The 18,382-nt window shown below is 43.6% G+C and overlaps 1 protein-coding gene across 5 annotated transcripts in view; it reads left to right on the top strand.

The window, feature by feature from the left end:
• Window positions 1–1,335: 1,335 nt before the first annotated feature.
• Window positions 1,336–18,382, top strand: part of ap2a1 (adaptor related protein complex 2 subunit alpha 1) — a 64,568-nt gene continuing 47,521 nt past the window's right edge. For 3 of the 5 annotated variants that reach the window (XM_072588859.1, XM_072588858.1, XM_072588856.1), the window contains exons 1-3: window positions 1,336–1,552; window positions 13,157–13,225; window positions 16,782–16,924. In XM_072588859.1, coding sequence (XP_072444960.1) covers window positions 1,486–1,552; window positions 13,157–13,225; window positions 16,782–16,924 — 279 coding nt within the window. In that variant the 5' untranslated portion in view covers window positions 1,336–1,485. The remainder of the gene's footprint in view (window positions 1,553–13,156; window positions 13,226–16,781; window positions 16,925–18,382) is intronic. The other 2 variants (XM_072588861.1, XM_072588860.1) reach the window with 1 other exon arrangement.

Raw genomic sequence — 18,382 nt, 5'->3', positions numbered from 1 at the left:
AGAGCAGGAAGTTCAGTTCAAGTCACATCTGCTCCAGAGGTGTAGGCAATCTTAATCAACCTGTCCAGGGATGTTATTACGTTTCTATAACATGTGGGGACTCCTGGGTCTGAGATAGGGATATTACCATTGCGCAAGAGCTTTGTTCCTGAGGTGTATAGTAACATCTGTGAAAAGGTTGACTTAAAAATAATTTCCTGACATCCAGGTATCAGTCTTCTGAAACAAGGAAGGGGCACAGGAATCCTAAATGTCAACTCTATTTCTCTCCACTGATGCTGCCAGACCTGCTGAGCTTTCCCAATAACTTATTTTTTATTTGTTTCCAAACCAATGTTATGCTACCTCCAAAGCCAATACATCCTTCCTAAAGGTGTGGTACCCAAAAACATCATGTGAATTAATAATGCAAGGAGACTCTTTTTGGCAGCTCGTATTCTTTATTGCAGTAATGAAATATTGAGATTGGGTGCATTGATTAATTACAAACAAAACTGACTAATTTAATTGATAACCTCTTCCTTCAATTGTAGCTTTGCCAAAGAATTATTGAGCAATGTGGGCGGGCTCTATCCACACGGTATGATTGACAGGTTCCCCTGCCGATCGGAAATGGCACCTGTCTGATTGGCAGAGCCACTAGCAAATCAGCAAAGGGATGGCGCTGCTTCCGGTGTGCCGAACGGGTTTCTCAGCCAATCAGATCGCCCATTTACGCAACACAACCGGATGAATAAAATTATTTGCCGCCGCCCTCCCCGGATGAGAACATGTTTTCGAATCGTTGCTCATCTCAATTAATCGACCGGATCCTACAAGGATCATGGCGCTTCCCCTCCACCACCGCCTTGTTCCAGCGATCTTGGTTACCATTAAAACCCGCCCACTCCGCTGTCATTGTTCCAGCCAATCGGGGGAGGCACAGCGTAATCGGCAGGCTTTTAATTCAATCGGCATTCAGAATAGAGTCGGCCGCCCCTATAAGGAGGCTGGTCCCCAATATCCGCCAATGGAAATAAAAAAGCCACCTTGAGCGACGTGTACTTCATCCAATAGACGTACAGATAATCCTGATGAACATGCATCATAGCCAATAGAGATGGCGAGGTGGGACGCCTATGAGCCGTGTGGGTGGAGGCAGGCTGAACCCCACCCACATATGATGGGCGGGACTCTGACCAATAAGAAACGGGGTCTCCGACGACTGACGTTACCCTGACCAACCATAGGTGGCAGGATGCCTGATGGGCCGGTGTATGGGCCAGTAGGCGCCGGTGCTAGTGTTCGCCCCGCCTTCCGCCTCCCACCCCCCGGGGAGGACCCGCCCAGTTCCGGCCTGCTGATTCCAGGCGCCCAGTGACAGGAGGACTGAGGCCTGCTGCTGCTCACCACTGCTGGGGCCTTTTCATTGTAAACGATCCCGCTCCCCCTTCGCCCGTTTCTCCCGGTCTAGGCGGTGGCGGTGGTTCGTGTCAAGACGTGAAGATGCCGGCGGTGTCCAAAGGCGATGGGATGAGGGGGTTGGCGGTGTTTATCTCGGACATTAGGAACTGTAAGTGGTTGCAGATGGGCTTTGGGAGGTGGGTGGAGGAGGAGGAGGAGAACAGGCAAAGACCATTTATAATTCATCTGCTTTCTTCCCCCCCCCCCCTTTGATTTGGGGAAAATAAAACATAATCCCTAATTAATACATTAATTAAACAATTTATCCCCTTGATAAATAAAGACTATATAAATATATCTCCAATTTTATTATTTTTGTTTGGAGGTAATGGTGGTTTGGGTGGGGGTCTTTGAAAAGGGGATTCCCCCCCCCCCCCCCCTCCCCCTCCCCCCTCCCCCTCCCCCTCCCTGCAGAATGCTCATCCTGTGCTGTTTCCAGAAAGTTCTTTAAGCTGGGCCAACACCCCCTCTCCATGGGGGTCTTGGTGGTCGAGGTGGCAGGCTGGTTATGGCAGTGAATGTGCCCCCCCCCCCCCCCCCCTTGGTGTGGTAGCCCCTATCTGAAGTTGACTGTGAGGGGATGGGGCTGGGTTAAATTTGTGCACTTGTGTTTGTGGCGGGTGCAGGGTGTATTGGTCACTGGGTGGATCATGTCAATGAGCAGAGCACTTTATTTAAAATGGGATGAGGAAGTTGGGAAATCCCTGGCAAAGGAGCAGGTCCAATTCTGTGTTCCCTCTGTTTCCATGATTCATTTGCAATGAGCCGCAGGGTGTCTAATCTTGCATTTGTTCCTTGTAACCTTTTATTCAATCCTATCCCGGGCACTAACTAGGACAGGAAAGGTGAGTGCATGTGTCTTTGCAGTATATACTACAAATAACAAGCTATTAATGAAATCTGAGTGCCTGGGAGTGTAGTAAAGATGGTTTGCTGACTGGAGAGGCTGCTGCTTGGGAGACACAGTACAAAATGGATGTGACTGATTACTCAGGTTAATGCAGTAAAAGGCAAAACCAGTAAGGGTGTTGTTTGGTTCTCAATTGCATTCATTGCAAAATTTCTGGCTAATGCACCAAAATCCACTGCAGTCCAATTTTAAAATTCCAGGTTGCACTGTCTTCTAGTTTCCCAATAATCTCGATTGGTACTGAACCTTGACCACCAACATTACGGTCATGTTTACAGCTCTATTATGTGACCACTGGTAAATGTTAATGACTGCACGCCACCACTTCTGTGCAAATCTTTGTTGAGCCAGGTTTCAGACCTGTGTCAGACTACTTTTGCAGCGGAGTAAATTGCAAAGGGTCAGCAACACGCTGCTGCATTGGTATCCTCATTGCATGATCAGCTGGACATCAAACAGTCGCTCCTTTCACCCTTTTTTTTGCAGTATGGAATAGGTTTTTGCAATATTTTGTAAAATATCCAGGTCAAACATTGATGCTTCAATCCTAAAATAGTCGTGATGTTTGGACATCCCGACACCAAAGCAAAATACAGTAGTGTCCCTGGAGGGAGAAACAATGCTAATAACTGATGACTGTTCATCATGAATTCTGATGAAAAGTCATCAATCTGAAACATTAACTCTTTCTCTGTACAAATACTTAGTTTTCCTTGCTTTCTTTCTGTTTTGATAAGGTCTGCTTGAAGTTTTCATTTTACTAAGATGCTAAGTTGAGACCATTTGAGATTTGCTGGTTTCAATCTGTAGCTAGAAAGATGCAGATATTACAGGAAATGAAGTGACAAAGTATATCAGTGTTTTACCAGCCAACTGGTATCTGATTGGGAACATGGGAAATATGAGGAGAAGTAGGCCATTTGAACCGCCTTCCCATTCGTGATGTCATGGCTGACCTTTCTAAGTTTTCCTAATTGTCATTGTTGTTATCCAAAATACATGGACTTCTGTTTTGAGTCTGTTAAACTAATGAACAGCCAGAGCTTCATCTTTTATTGACTTCTAAAGATCCAGAAGTTTGAGTAAAGAAATAGCTCCTCTTAATCTTAAATGGCTGACCCATTATTATTGAGTTTGTGATGCAGTTTTAAAAAATATCATCGTGTTGTGTCATCCCTAGCTAAGTTAGCATTTATCATAGTCAGACAGCGTGAAAACAGACCCTTTGGTCCAAGTAGTCCACATCGACCAAGTTTCCCAAACTAAACTCATCCCATTTTCCTGCGTTTGGCCCACTTCGTTCTAAATCATTCCTAGCCATGTACCTGTCCAAATGTCTTTTAAATGTTGTAATTGTATCTGCATCTACCACTTCCTCTGACAGTTCATTCCACATGCGATCTACCCTCTGTGAAAAAATTGCCCCTCGGGTCCCTTTCAAATCTTTCTCCTCTCACTAGGTTTTGAAGTTGCCCACCTTGTGGAAAAGACCATTGCTTTTCTCCTTATCTACACCCTTTGTGATTTTATATACCTTTATGCTCCAGGTGAAAAAAGTCCCGGTCTATTCTTCTAACTCAAACCCTCCAATCCCTGCAACATCCTGGTAAGTCTTTTCTGCACCCTCTCCAATTTAATAATATTATTCCTGTAGCAGGATGACCAGAACTGTACACGAAGAAGGTGGTGAATGGTTTTCTTGAACCACAGCAATCTTTAGGGTCTTGGACATAAGAGCCTAATTCTAGAAAGAAAATCCTCCCAGAATTTCCACTATCAGGCCCCTTAACAATTCTATATGTATCAATGTGAGATCTTCAAGAAACTCCAGGACACACAGGCTTGATCTCTTCTCGTCAACAATCCCTCGTCATGGAAACCAGTCTAGTGAAACTTTGTTTCCGAGGCAAGTGTATTGTCCTCCCTTGGACGTGGGGGACAAAAACTGTGTGTAGTACTCCAGGAGTGGGTCTTCATCAGTTCCATATACAATTGCAGTAAGATTTTTTTTCACCTCAATTTTTTTAATACTGTAATAAAGAGTTGCTTTCCTATTTTGCTTGTCGTACTTTCACATTAAATGTGACTTTTGTGCCATGAGGCTTGGATCCCTCTGAATTTAAATTTTCCCTGTCTCACTATTTCACTTGAGGATCACTCTGTGTTAAGGGGGGATAATGGTAATGTCCATAGGCCCAGGCTAATGTCTGGGGAAATAAAAACTGAAAGGACTGCGGATGCTGTAAATCAGAAACAAAAATGGAAAATGTTGGAAAAGCTCAGCAGATCTGGCAGCATCTATGAAGAGAAATTAGTGTTCAAATCTTAGGTCTGGTGACCCTTCCTCAAAAGTGAGGAAGGATCACTGGACCCCAAACATGAACTTTCTGATTTCTCTTCATAGATGCTGCCAGACCTGCTGAGCTTTTCCAGCAAATTCTGTTAATGTTCTGGGGGCATGAGTTTGTATCCCACCAAGGCATTTAAATTCGTTTAAATCTCAAATCGAGAGCTAATTTCAGTGTTGGTGACTGGGAAACTATCATTCTTGTAAAATTCCATCTGGTTCACTTTGGTTAGAGGTCATAGTGTTAGGCTAGCAGGCGGTAGATTTAAAACACACAAGAATGAATTACTTCTCTCAAAGGATTGTGAATCGATGGGATTTACCACCCTCCATGTGTGGTGAATGCCAGGACACTGGATAAATTTACACACTTTTAATTAGCAGTGCATTGAAGGGTTATGGTGGCTCGGCAGGAAAGTGTGGTTGAGGCTGAGATAAGATCAGCTATGCTCATATGGAATGGTGAAGTGAGCTTGAAGAGCTGAATACCTTACTGTTTCTCCTAGTTCTCATGTTAATGTCCTCTGAGGGAAGGAAATCAGTCCACCTTGTCTGGTCCTGCTGATGTGACTGTCTCAAGACTGCCGCCAACATGGTTAACTTTTGACCACCCTCTCAAATCGTTGAACAAGCTCCTCAGTTCAAGGGCAGTTGGGGATGGGCAATACATTCTGGACTTACCAGTAATGCCCACATCCCATTAAAGATGAAAAAAACATAAAATGAAATCCTCAACAGGTAGTATGGTCAACATTAGATAGCTTTGTATTTGAGCAAGGTGATCCTATGTGGGATCTGTATGTGCGAATTCTTAGGGCAAGGGTCACTAATTAGTGATCAGAACTTGAAACCTAACAATACAGCCTCTGTCAGCTGTATTGACACAAGCCTGGTGATCAATTGTGGTAGCAAATAACTTTGTCTCTCCCATCTTGGATCAGTAGCGTTGAGTCCTGCTGCATCTTCCCATGCTATCTGTGTTTAGCTAATATGCCACAGAATAAGAGTTTAATTTGTGAATTTCTGGACTAAATGGTGCCTCTATTATTAAAAAATATTGAGACACAGACTCTAGCTTTCTCCTCTCCCTTTCCCTGTCCCACTGTGAAAAATGTTGAACTCGCTTTTGGCTGTTCCACCAGAAACAGCAAATAGTTTTAAGACTCCTATTCTAGTTGATATTAAGCTTGAGTTGTTTGTGTAGTGGATAAATTTTGGCAGAACTGGGTCTTTCGGTCTAGATGACTAAATGGTTAGCTGTTCAAGAGAAGCAATGCAGGCAAAATGAATGAAATTGCCCCTTCTCAAGTGGACAGTTCTAGTCTGCTTCATCTCGCTTCACTTTCTGAAAGATAACCACAGTGCACAATCCTTGGAATTTGTTGCTGCAGAAGTTTGTTTTGATGAAAATCTTACACACCCTCCAAAAGAGAGGCAGATCTTTTCATCAACATCAAGAATTAAAAACAACAATGGCAAGCTGTATCCATTGTTGAGATTTTTAGTGTCATTCTGCATCAGTTATTTTGGGGCCTGTTATTAAGCTGGTCGGAGTTTATTTTCTACAGTTGTGAGCTGAGTAGAGCGGCAGCAGCATGAACAACTTGAAACACCACCTGTTTGGTAAATGTTATGTATAAAAGTAAAGATTTGAATTTCTGTAGCACCTTTTTTGATGTCAATTATCACAACGGTTTATAGCTAGATAGGTAATGTTGAAGATTAGATTACTTTACATTAGATGACTTTATAGTGTGGCAAGCTCCCACAAATTACAATTACATAATGACAGGATTTATTTTTGTGTATTACTTCTGGAAGAAATAGTGACCTGTATATTGAGATTGGGGAGGGGGGGTGAGGTGGGGGGCGGTTGGTAGGGGAAATGTTAGTGATGCACATGTCAGTCAGCATCTTGGAGTTCTCATGAAAACTCATCAACCTGAAATGTTAACTCTGTTTTTTCTTTGGAGAGTTTGACTGAGCTGAATTTTTTTTTTAAATTTTGGATTTCCGAATTTGTTTTTGTGCTGAGGAGGGGACTCCTTTTATTTGAAACAGTGCCATGGGAAGCTTTTACCTTCACCAGTGAGGACAAATGAGATTTTAGTTTAATATGCTAAAATATCAGCTGGAAAATTCAGGGAAAAAAAGGCAGTTGAGACATTGAGCTTGCTTTTTTAAATTTTGAACACTTTTGGGAGGAGGAGACTCAAGGGTATGAGGTCCTCTATGGCTGACACCCCTAAAAGGGAATGGATTGGAATCGTAGGCAGTGTAACCGGTCCTAATTAAGATTTAAGGTTCAAGTTGTGGGCAGGTGTGCATGTAAGTCCTCTTGTTGATCACCTGTAGTATTGTACATCCTTCACGTTTAGTGTGCTTAAAGGAATAATTGAATCTGGGAGAGTAGTTGCCTCTCGGTCCCCATATTAAAATTGTATTCTGAGTTTGGTTATATGTTTGTTAAATAGATAGTTGATTAAGATTGTAAGATTGATACAGTGAAACCACGGTGTCATGTCTTGCCTGATAGCATAACTGCTGTGTGATGTTCCAAGGGCTTAGTAAGAAGGTATTGTGAGAGGTTTGAGCGTTTTTGAGTTTTAGAACAGTTGACTAAATTACAAAGCATGCTTGCTTTAAAAAAAGGTTTTCTGTAAAAGATCTTTGGAACATATTCCCCACTCTAACATTTTTTCTCCCTTTCTTACCTGAAGGTGTGGACTGCTGTTAGGGTGCAATTCTTTTGCCCCACTGTAAACCCATTTCATGACTGATCCTTGGCCATTCTTGTTGGCAGTAATTAAACTGGTAAAGAGTCTGTTACTAATAATCATCCCTACCCACACTGCTTTCAGCAGTTCTCCTCACAACTTAATTGAGATTCCTGGACAATGTCAGCAAACTGTCCAGCACCTTTGTCACCACCTGAGTTCAGGTCAGTTATTTTAGCCCTGGCCACTAACTTTGTTCCTTGTGACTGGAAAGGCTCCATTTACTGTTTCACAGCATCCCGGTAGCTTGAATCATTTGTGTGTTATCACACAAGATAAATTAGGAACATTGTGTTCCTTGTTGCATAGGTAACCAGACAGGTGACTGGTGGAGCTGACATTATTTTTAACTTCTAAATCTTTTAATTTTGAATCTGCAAGCCGTATTAAAATATCACTTTGTGTAGTAAACTAGAACGCTTAATGCAGAACAAGACACTAAAATAATGGACTGGGAGTAGGCAGAATGGCCCTTGGTTCTACTCTGAGATAATGGCTGATCTCACTCCTCATTCCCACCCTACTCCATATCCCTTGTTTGCTTAATATCCCAAGAATTTATCTCTGACCTGAATGTACTGGATGACTAAGCATCCATGGTCCGTTGGGTTGGAGAATTCCAAAGATCCATAACTGAGTGAAGAAATTTCTTCTCATCATGAGGTTACTTCTATGCTTTCCAGCTGGAGAAGGGAATAACCTCTCAGCATCTATCCAATCAAACATCTCAATCTTAAATGTTTGAAGGACACTCCAGTGTAGTGTTGAATGAGTGGAATATCAAGCTGAAGATGAAGCTCCAGCCTTCATAAATTGCTTGCATGTATGAGGGAACACAAGATATTTCTGCACTTTGTGATAAGATGCTACATAAATGCAAGTCATTCCTTTTTGTCGTTTTATTTTGTTATGAGTCAATGGAATTCCTTTGTTAAACATGCTCTTATCCAGATTGGATGCTGGCGCCTGTTTGGTGCAGATTATTTTAACTCTTATATGCAAGCAGCACAGCTGTTGACATGATCTCTACACTTTCCCTTGTTCCTCCTAAGCAGTTTAAAACACCAATCAGCACAACCTTCCTTTTCCCTGTGTGCACTCTGGTGTTGAAATTTTCACTCATTGTGCCAAGTTCCTGTGCTTGCACACTTAGGACTTTGAAACTGCAATACCTTATCTCTCTTGCTTTTTCCTTCCTCTTGTTATCTACAGGCTTTTAAATAAATACATGGTCCAAAGTGCTTCACGTGCATAGCTTCCAGTTACATCCTCCTGCATAGGCAAATAGGACCTCAGTTTAACATCTCTTCCAAAAAACAGTATCTGTGACATCACTGCAGTACTGAGGAACTGCTGTAAAGTGTTGGCCTAAATAGTCTCCCAATATCATAGAGCAGGCAAATAATTTAGGGTTGGTTTTAAAATCTGCGCACTGTTACTTAGTCACAATTTACTAATTTATTAAGTCCTTTTTTTCCCCCTGTCTTGGCATCTTGCACTCAGAAGTGAGGACTGCAGATGCTGGAGATCAGAGTTGAGAGTGGGGTGCTGGAAACGCACAGCAGATCAGGCAGCATCCGAGGAGTAGGAGAATCGATGTTTTGGTTCTCCTGCTCCTCGGATGCTGCCTGACCTAGAGAATTGATGTTTCAGGAATTCTGAAATGTCGATTCTCCTACTCCTCCATGCTGCCTCACCTGCTCTGCATTTCCAGCACCCCACTCTCTACATCTTGCACAAGGGCCTCAGTGTTTCACCTAATTTTCTGTGTTTAACTTTTTTTTGCCAATGTTGTATTCATCAATTATTTGACATTCTCCCCGTGTCTATTTGGGTTTCCTCCAGGTGCTTCAGTTTTCTCCCGCGGTCCAAAGGTGTGCAGGTTAGGTGGATTGGCCATGGGAAATGGAGGGTTACAGGGCTATGGTGGAGAGGGAAATGTTGTGGGTCTGTGTGGGCTGGTCTTTGGAGGGACAATATGGACTCTGAGCCAAATGGCCTGCTTCAACACTGTAGGGGTTCTATAATTCAGTAATGGTTCAATCTGAATGGATTGAGCCTGCTCACTTGCAAATTTAAGGGAAATTAAGAAAATATTTCTTATTGTCAAAGCCAAGCATGCTTAAGACAGGTTTAATGCTATTTAAAGTTTTCTCTATTTTACCCCTTGGCATGCCTCAGCCCACGTAAAAGAAGGGCTACACCCAGAGCATTCGGGAATTATTCTTCCATTTTCCTCACAAATCTAACACTCAATTGTCTTATTTATGTAATGTTGTTTGATGCAAGGCAGCATATGGTCTACAGCCGTCATCATTGGGAATTGGCTAGAGATGGAAATTTAATTTTTCACCTCTGGTCTATTAACCTTCTACAGTCTGCCAATTCTGGCCTTTTGTGTGCCTTTTTCTTTTAAAAAGTTGTGCCTTCAGCTATTATAGGCCCTGAAGGTGGAAATTCCCACCCTAAACCCTAATTCCCATCCACCGCCTCCAACCTCATCGTCCTACAACCCCACACCGCCCGTTTCTACCTCCTGCCCAAAATCCACAAACCTGACTGCCCCGGCCAACCCATTGTCTCAGCCTGCTCCTGCCCCACCGAAGTCATCTCTGCATACCTAGACACGGTCCTGTCCCCTTTAGTCCAAGAACTCCCCACCTACGTTTGGGACACCACCCACGCTCTCTACCTTCTCCATGATTTTCGCTTCCCCGGTCCCCAACGCCTTATTTTCACCATGGACATCCAGTCCCTATACACCTCCATACCCCATCACGAAGCCTCAAAGCCCTCCGTTTCTTCCTCTCCCACCAACCCAACCAGTACCCTTCCACTGACACCGTCCTTCGACTGACTGAACTGGTCCTCACTCTGAACAACTTCTCTTTCCAATCCTCCCACTTCCTCCAAACCAAAGGAGTAGCCATGGGCACCCGCACAGGCCCCAGCTATGCCTGCCTCTTCGTCAGTATGTGGAACAGTCCATCTTCCGCAGCTACACTGGCACTATCCCCCACCTTTTCCTCCGCTACATCAATGACTGTATCGGCACTACCTCGTGCTCCCACGAGGAGGTTGAACAGTTCATTAACTTTACTAACATCTTCGACCCCGACCTCAAATTTACCTGGACTATCTCAGACTCCTCCCTCCCCTTCCTAGACACCTCCATTTCTATCTCGGGCGACCGACGCAACATGGACATTTACTATAAACAGACCGACTCCCACAGCTACCTAGATTACACCTCCTCCCACCCTGCCCCCTGTAAAAACGCCATCCTATATTCTCAATTCCTTCTCCTTCGCCTCCGCCGCATCTGCTCCCAGGAGGACCAATTCCAATATCGAACAACCCAGATGGCCTCCTTCAAAGACCGCAAATTCCCCTCCGACGTGGTTGATGATGCTCTCCACTGCATTTCCTCCACTTCCCGCTCCTCCGTCCTTGAACCGCCCCTCCAACCGCCACCAGGACAGAACTCCACTGGTCCTCACCTTCCACCCCACCAACCTCCAGATACATCGTATCATCCATCATCATTTCCGCCACCTCTAAATGGACCCCACCACCAGGGATATATTTCCCTCCCCTCCCCATCAGCATTCCAGAAAGACCACTCCATCCGTGACTCCCTCATCAGGTCCACACCCCCCACCAACCCAACCTCCACTCCCGGCACCTTCCCCTGCAACCGCAAGAAATGCAAAACTTGCACCCACACCTCCCCCCTCACTTCCCTCCAAGGCCCCAAAGGATCCTTCCGTATCCGTCACAAATTCACACACACATCATTTACTGCATCCGCTGTACCCGATGTGGCCTCCTCTACATTAGAGAGACAGGCCGTCTACTTGCAGAACGTTTCAGAGAACACCTCTGGGACACCCGCACCAACCAACCCAACTGCCCCGTGGCTGAACACTTTAACTCCCCCTCCCACTCCGCCAAGGACATGCAAGTCCTTGGCCGCCTCCATCGCCAGACCATGGCAACAAGACGCCTGGAGGAAGAGCGCCTCATCTTCCGCCTGGGAACCCTCCAACCACAAGGGATAAATGCAGATTTCTCCAGCTTCCTCATTTCCCCTCCCCCCCCCCCCCCCACCTTATCTCAGTCCCAACCCTCAGACTCAGCACCGCCTTCTTGACCTGCAATCTTTCTCCCGACCTCTCCGCCCCCACCCCCTCTCCGGCCTATCACCCTCACCTTAACCTCCTTCCACCTATTGCATTCCCAATGCCCCTCCCCCAAGTCCCCCCTCCTTACCTTTTTATCTTAGCCTGCTTGGCACACCCTCCTCATTCCTGAAGAAGGGCTTACGCCCGAAACGTGGATTCTCCTGCTCCTTGGATGCTGCCTGACCTGCTGCGCTTTTCCAGCAACACATTTTTCAACCCTAAACCTTTACCAATTTATCTCCTTCCTTTTTAAACCCAACTCTTTAACCAAGCTTTTGCTCACCTCCCAGAAGAATTCCACATGTGGCTCAGTGTCAGTTTTTTTGTTTGGGAATCGCTGCTTAAGCTCCTTGTGACTTCTGTTATGTTTAAGGTTACTGATTAAATGCACGTTGTTGTCGACTTCATGAACAAGAAGAGGGTATCTGTCTTACCTCCCCCTTTCTGGTGTGTGTTGCATGTGATGCTTTTTCTAAAATTTATTCATTCATGAAATTTGGGCATCGCTGGCTAGGCTAGCATTTATTCCCATCGGGCAGTTAAATGTCAACTGTGGGTCTGTAGTCACATATTGGCCAGACCAGGATGGCTGTTCCTCTCCCTAAAGGAGATTAGTGAACTAGATGGGATTTTCCTGACAATCAACAATGGTTTCATGGTTGTCATTAGATTTTTTAATTCCAAATTTTTATTGAATTCAAATTCCACCATTTGCTGTGGTGGGCTTCGAACCCAGATTCCCAGGACGTTACCTGGGTCTCTGGCTTAACAGTCCTGTGATAATGCCACTAGGCCACAGTCTCCCCCAGTCTATTAGTGCAGATTGAATTGAAGTACTAACCTGCTAAGGTCCCTAAGTTTTAAAATGTGTGTTGGAGAATTTGGTGCTCGAAATTAATGTAGAAATTGTTTTTTGTACTTGGCCCACCATGCCTATCCTTGCTCATTGTCAGAGTTCCACAGTTATTCCCATTCCCTAGTTGTTTCTTTGTAGCCCGACATATGTTTCCTTTTCAACTATATATTCAGTTGCCTTTTAAAATTTACTGTTTCACCCTTTGCTACTGTGCAAGCTGCATAAATTCTTTTTTCAGGCTGTGCTTTTCACAGGAACGTGGGGTTGAGGAGCAGGAGTAAGCTATTTGGCTTTGAGTCTGCTTCTTTGCTCAATACGGTCACAACTGTTTTGGTTGCGATCCCAGCTCTACTTTCCTATCTGGCCGCCATACCTTGGAGTCCTTTGTCTATCAATGATCTATCTAATTCAGGCTTGAATAAATTATAATTCACTGTGTCAAAGAAATGTTGCCAGTTACCGTTAATTTTGTGCCTCTGGTTGTGACTCACCTGCCAGTAAGATTGCTTTTCCCTGTTTACATTATCAAAACCTCTCACTACCTGTTTTAGACACTGCCTATAAATGTCTTTTGAACTCTGATTTGAGGCGAACAGTTCCAACTTCTGCATTGCTGATGTCCCTGTTTCTTTCTTTCAGGTAAAAGCAAAGAAGCAGAAATTAAACGAATAAATAAGGAGCTGGCAAACATCCGATCAAAGTTCAAAGGTATGTGTACATGTGGGGTTTTGGTGGGAGATGGATTTCAGTGGCAGACTGCAAGCTTGGTGAGCATCGCACACCAGAGAAGGAGTACTGACAAAACATAGCTGTGGATCTCCTGATCCTCTGAAAGCATGCAGGCCTAATGGACAGTGGAACTGGGGTGAATGATGAGCAATTGCAGAAGCTGTCAATCAAAATTAGCAGCTTACACCTTGTGTATCCTGGTGATCCCTCCTCCTCCCAGAACATGAAACATGTTTCCAACTATACTATCCAGGGAACTAATAGATGGAGGCTATTTTGCTCTTTCCACATGGCCTCCTGCACTGAAGGGGACTGACTGAAGACCAAGTGTGAATCGTCGTCCAGACTTGTGCACCACCCTGATACTTTGTAGCTCAGGCTGATGTGCATGAGAGGAGCTCTCAATTTGGTTATGCCATATGTTGGGATTGCCTTTGTAGAGTTTGCCAGTGCTTGGGGAATGTAATGAATGAGGAGCGTGTTCAAAGAAACGAGACATAAAGTTGTGACAAGAAGTAACATTTGGTTGTGCTTATTTCCTGGAGTGTTATGTTACCACAAGGAGTGGTTGAGGTAAATAGCTTAGTACACTCAAAGGGAAGTTAGATAGACACGTAGGGAGGAAGGATCAGAAGGCTGTTTAAGTGGGGTTAGATTAAATGTTGTGGGAGGAAGTTGTGTGGAACATAAACACTGATACAGGCAAACTAGGCTGAATGGCCTGTTTCTGTTGCTCTGCATTCTGAGAGATGCATTAAAATTAATGTTTTGTAAAAGTACATAGTTCCTTGAAAGTGGCATCACAGGTAGACAGGGTGATTAAGGATGTGTTTAGTGCACTTGTCTTCATTGGTCAGCGCATTGGGATGTCATGCAGCTGTACAAGACATTGGAGTACTGTACACACATTCTGGTTGCCCTGCTATAGTGAAGGATCTTATTAAATTGGGAAGTGTGCAGAAAAGATTTACAAGGATGTTACCAGGCCTGGAGGGTTTGAGTTGTAAGGATAGGCTGGGACTTTTTTCACTCGACCACAGGAGGTTGTGGGTAACCTTACAGAGGTTTATAACATCACAAAAAACACAGATAAGTGAATAGCAAAGGTATTTTGCCTAGGATAAGGGAGTCTAAAACTGGAGGGCATAATTTTAAGGTGTGAGGGTAATGATTTAAAAGGGACATGAGGAGCAACCTTTTCAGAGGGTGGTGCATGTATAGAATGAACTGCCAAAGGAAGTGATAAAGGTAAGTGTAGTTACATAATTTAAAAGATAGTTAGAGGAATATAGGCCAAATACAGGCAAATGGGATTGGGTTACAGTTTTGGCAACCAGGTTGGCATGAATGAGTTGGACTGAAGGGACCAGTTTCCATGCTGCATGAGCATTTAATTTGTGGAGCTTAAATTTCTCACTGGATGCAAGTACAACTTGTATTCTTGCTTCCTCCATGCAGTTAACATGTCTCAACATTTACTTCGAAGATAATATCTATATTGCTCAGTACACTGGTTAGGTTTTCCTTCCTACCCTCTCTTTTGGTTAGAAGATGAAATCGGTCAGTTTCTAAGCAGTGTGTTTTGCAGGAGGTGGGGGCAGAAGTAAGGTGCTGAATGTTTCAGGTATCCCTATTCAGCTTGTGTCGGGTGCAGTTCATTATAACCAGTGCCTCAGTGAAACAGTGGCAGGTCAAAAGTGTGTTCTTTCTGTATGTTAAATTTTCCAACATGTTCCTCCATTGGAGTCTGTGCTTTTCATGAAAGAACCACCCCTCCCACTTAATTGCATGTAGTTCAACTTAGCAATTGCTGGATGAAGAAAAGCCAGGGTCCATTTCCTGTACCACCTCCAATCCTGGCACTTGCATGGTACCATTTAAATGAAGTTATTGACTAATTGCAGCAGCCAGTCTCTATCAGTAAGTGTAGAACTGCCACCCTCCTTGAAACCCAGTTGCTTCATCCAATCAATTGTGATGAAGCTGGCGAAGCAGATTTTTTTTTTCCCCTTTATGGGAGGGTGGCGGTCACAGGGAGGTGGTCTTTCTGTCTGTTCGAACTGGTAAAGAATAGACATGTCCAGCACTTGTCAGCTGATCTGGGAAACCACTGTTGAAAATGCAGCCCATGGATGTTGAGAGCTGGACTCCAAGTTGGAATAATCTGTCATGGAAGCCTATCCCAGGTTGAAGAAGCCAGTTTGCACCTGAGGGATATATTTGTCCACCAGTTACCCTCTTCAGAGGAAGAGAGGTAACCTGTAAGTTCTCAATGCATGTAATGCATTTATTTTTAAAATCGTCATAAAGTCACTGTGACACAGAAAGAGGTTACTTGAGTGTAAGGTTTTCTTTCTGCATATCCTGTGCAAGAAGAGAGTGTGTGCTTCAGTTATAATCCAAGTCCTGGTTAGCAGAAACCCAGATTGGGAAACAGCGTTTCAAGTGTTGAGCTAGGTGCACTGAGTTGCTTTTGCAATCCTGGCTGTTGCAATGATCGATTGTACAGAACTGTTGCAAGTTTACAGTCAGTGTGGGAGTACCTAACTCCTTCAAATAGGAGGACAATGTAGTTTTTATTTCGCTCAGTCCTTGAATTTTTGTTTTTAACCTTTTAGCATATGGCGCCATCTCAGCACACAAAATAGCACACAGGATTCAAAGAAAACCACAGAAACCTTTCAACACGAGTCCTAGCTTCCTCTTCCTGTAGTGAGTCAGCTGTTTCTTTTCCCGTCTGTTCACTCCAAACAGAGAAATTTCACATGAATCAGCAGCCTCAGCTCAGTCCTAGGATAGGGAGGGACGATTGGAGGGTAGAAATATTTATAAATAATTTGGATTATCACAGAACCCTTCTATCCTGTACATCGTCTCTTCTCAACCACACCCCGATTGAAATGAAACATTCTCTGTGTAGCTTCACAAGGACTGGATTCCTGCTTAACTGATTTGCCTGTGAATATAGACAATAAGTATTTCAGTAGGTGTTTAACTGCTAAATACCACAACTGGCCCAATCAAATTCTCACCAGCTAGCCACACAAGCTCACTTTACAATGGTGGTGAATAAATGGAGATCAGAACAGGAATGCTGGCTGATTTTATTTTTGTCACTGCCAAACTCTTGACACAACCATGAATAAAAGCAAAATGCTTGAGATACTCTGCAGATTTGGCAGCATCTGTAGCGAGAGAAAGAGTTAATATTTCGGGTCTGGTGAGACTCCTCTTTAGAACAACCATAAATATCTACAATGCAAAAAAGGACTGCAGTTCAGACTTTTTACTCTTCTGAACATTAACTCTTTTCCCTCCACAGATGCTGCCAGATTTGCTGAGTTTCTCCAGCAATTTTTGTTTTTGAATGATAAATGCCTCTGCCGTGGTTTACAGAATATAAGGCGATCATGATCATCTCATGCAAATACTGATTTAAATCCAATTTTGACACTGAGCAACTCCAGTAGCATTTTATTTCTTGCCTTCTGTGCCGTGTGTTCTTGTAATTCTGAGATTCTTTTTGCTAATGCAGGTGACAAGGCACTGGATGGTTACAGTAAGAAGAAGTATGTTTGCAAACTACTCTTCATCTTCCTGCTTGGTCATGACATTGACTTTGGCCATATGGAGGCTGTGAACCTGCTTAGTTCCAATAAATACACAGAGAAGCAGATTGTGAGTATCTCTGCTTGACCACACCTGTTGGGGTCATGGTTTTCGGGCATAAGTTCTTTGCTTGGGGGCAGGTGTTTGGTTTTCTATTTCACATCAGGTTTTATAGGATAGGATTCAGGCCTACAAGGTCAGGCAGTTAGACCATTTCCACTTTGTAAAAGAAAGGAACTGTTAGCAGTTATTCAGAGCTCCATAGTGACCATTGCTGTATTTGAGCCTGTGACCTCAATGTTTTGATTGGTCACCGTTCATAGTTTGGGGAAGTCTTGGCCTACATTCTAATAAAAGCAACTTCATAAAGCTATGGCACCTCATAAGATTGAGTCAGTCCCAGTCCTCTTGTACAGTCACTTTTCTCCCATTTGCTGTGCTTTCTGAGATGGGCCGGAAACACCAAAATTCATTGAGTAAGACTTCCCTGTCGCAATGTTTTTTTTAAAAAAAAGTGTGGATGGTTTCCACACTAATGTAGCCATTTCTTCATATCTGAGTTTGAGACGGCGAGGACCAATCAGTCCTTCAACCAGGCACTGCAGTTGAAACTGATTCTCTGCATCCAAACACAGTGCACGCAGATTCTCTAAAGAAAGAGGGAACCTGCATGTCTAAAACATCTCGGGGCCTCCTGAATCCTTTTCCAGTCAATGAATGTAGTCACTGTTATAATGTGAGGAAACTCGTTACGTTTGCAGATAGCAAACTCCCGAAAACAACAGTAGGATCCGAAGAAGATCTTTTGACTGAGGTTGTTTGAGAGATATATATTGCTGAGGATAGCTAGTAAGTTAGGTTCTTAATTCAGGGTTCATCTCTCCACTGCTGTGTTCTTACTATGTGATGCAGAACTTCCTGCCACTCGTCCTCCATACTGTTAGGTAGGATGCAGTTTGGATATATTGTCACCACAATAATGCTGCCGAGGCTGGATGGGTCACCTTTTCTGTCTCATTGTCCATATGTTCTTACATTTATCTTTTGCCTTTGAGCCTGTGATTACCCCTCTCTTCTTTCCATAGTGCTCATACCTTATTGATCATATCATAATTAGGAACATTAGGAGGCCATTTAGCCCTTCGAGTCTGCTCCAACACTCAGTCAAGTCATGGCTGATCAGATTGTTGACTTAATTCCTCCTTACTATTTTGATCCCTTGTAGGTCAAAAATATGGTTAACATTGAGTGTGAGCATGTCAGGCCATAACTGGGGCAACTCTTGAAATTTTGGAACAAGTACCCAAATTTTAGAATCAGCTTTTTGTTGGTACGAAAGAAAACCTGGTGTCCAAACCAGACAACTAAAACAGGTGTCAGTCTCTTGGACTGCCTTTGCACTGCCTTCATTGCTTGACTTTCTTTGTGTCCTGATGACCTGAATTAGGTACTGTCTATGTGAGGGATGTTTACAGAGATCTGCAGTTTTGTCATGATTTCATTTGAATTGTTTCCTTCAGTTGTTAT

This window comes from Chiloscyllium punctatum, chromosome 18, assembly GCF_047496795.1.
Source record: "Chiloscyllium punctatum isolate Juve2018m chromosome 18, sChiPun1.3, whole genome shotgun sequence".
Classification (NCBI taxonomy): domain Eukaryota; kingdom Metazoa; phylum Chordata; class Chondrichthyes; order Orectolobiformes; family Hemiscylliidae; genus Chiloscyllium; species Chiloscyllium punctatum.
This window is presented reverse-complemented; position numbering and strand designations above follow the sequence as displayed.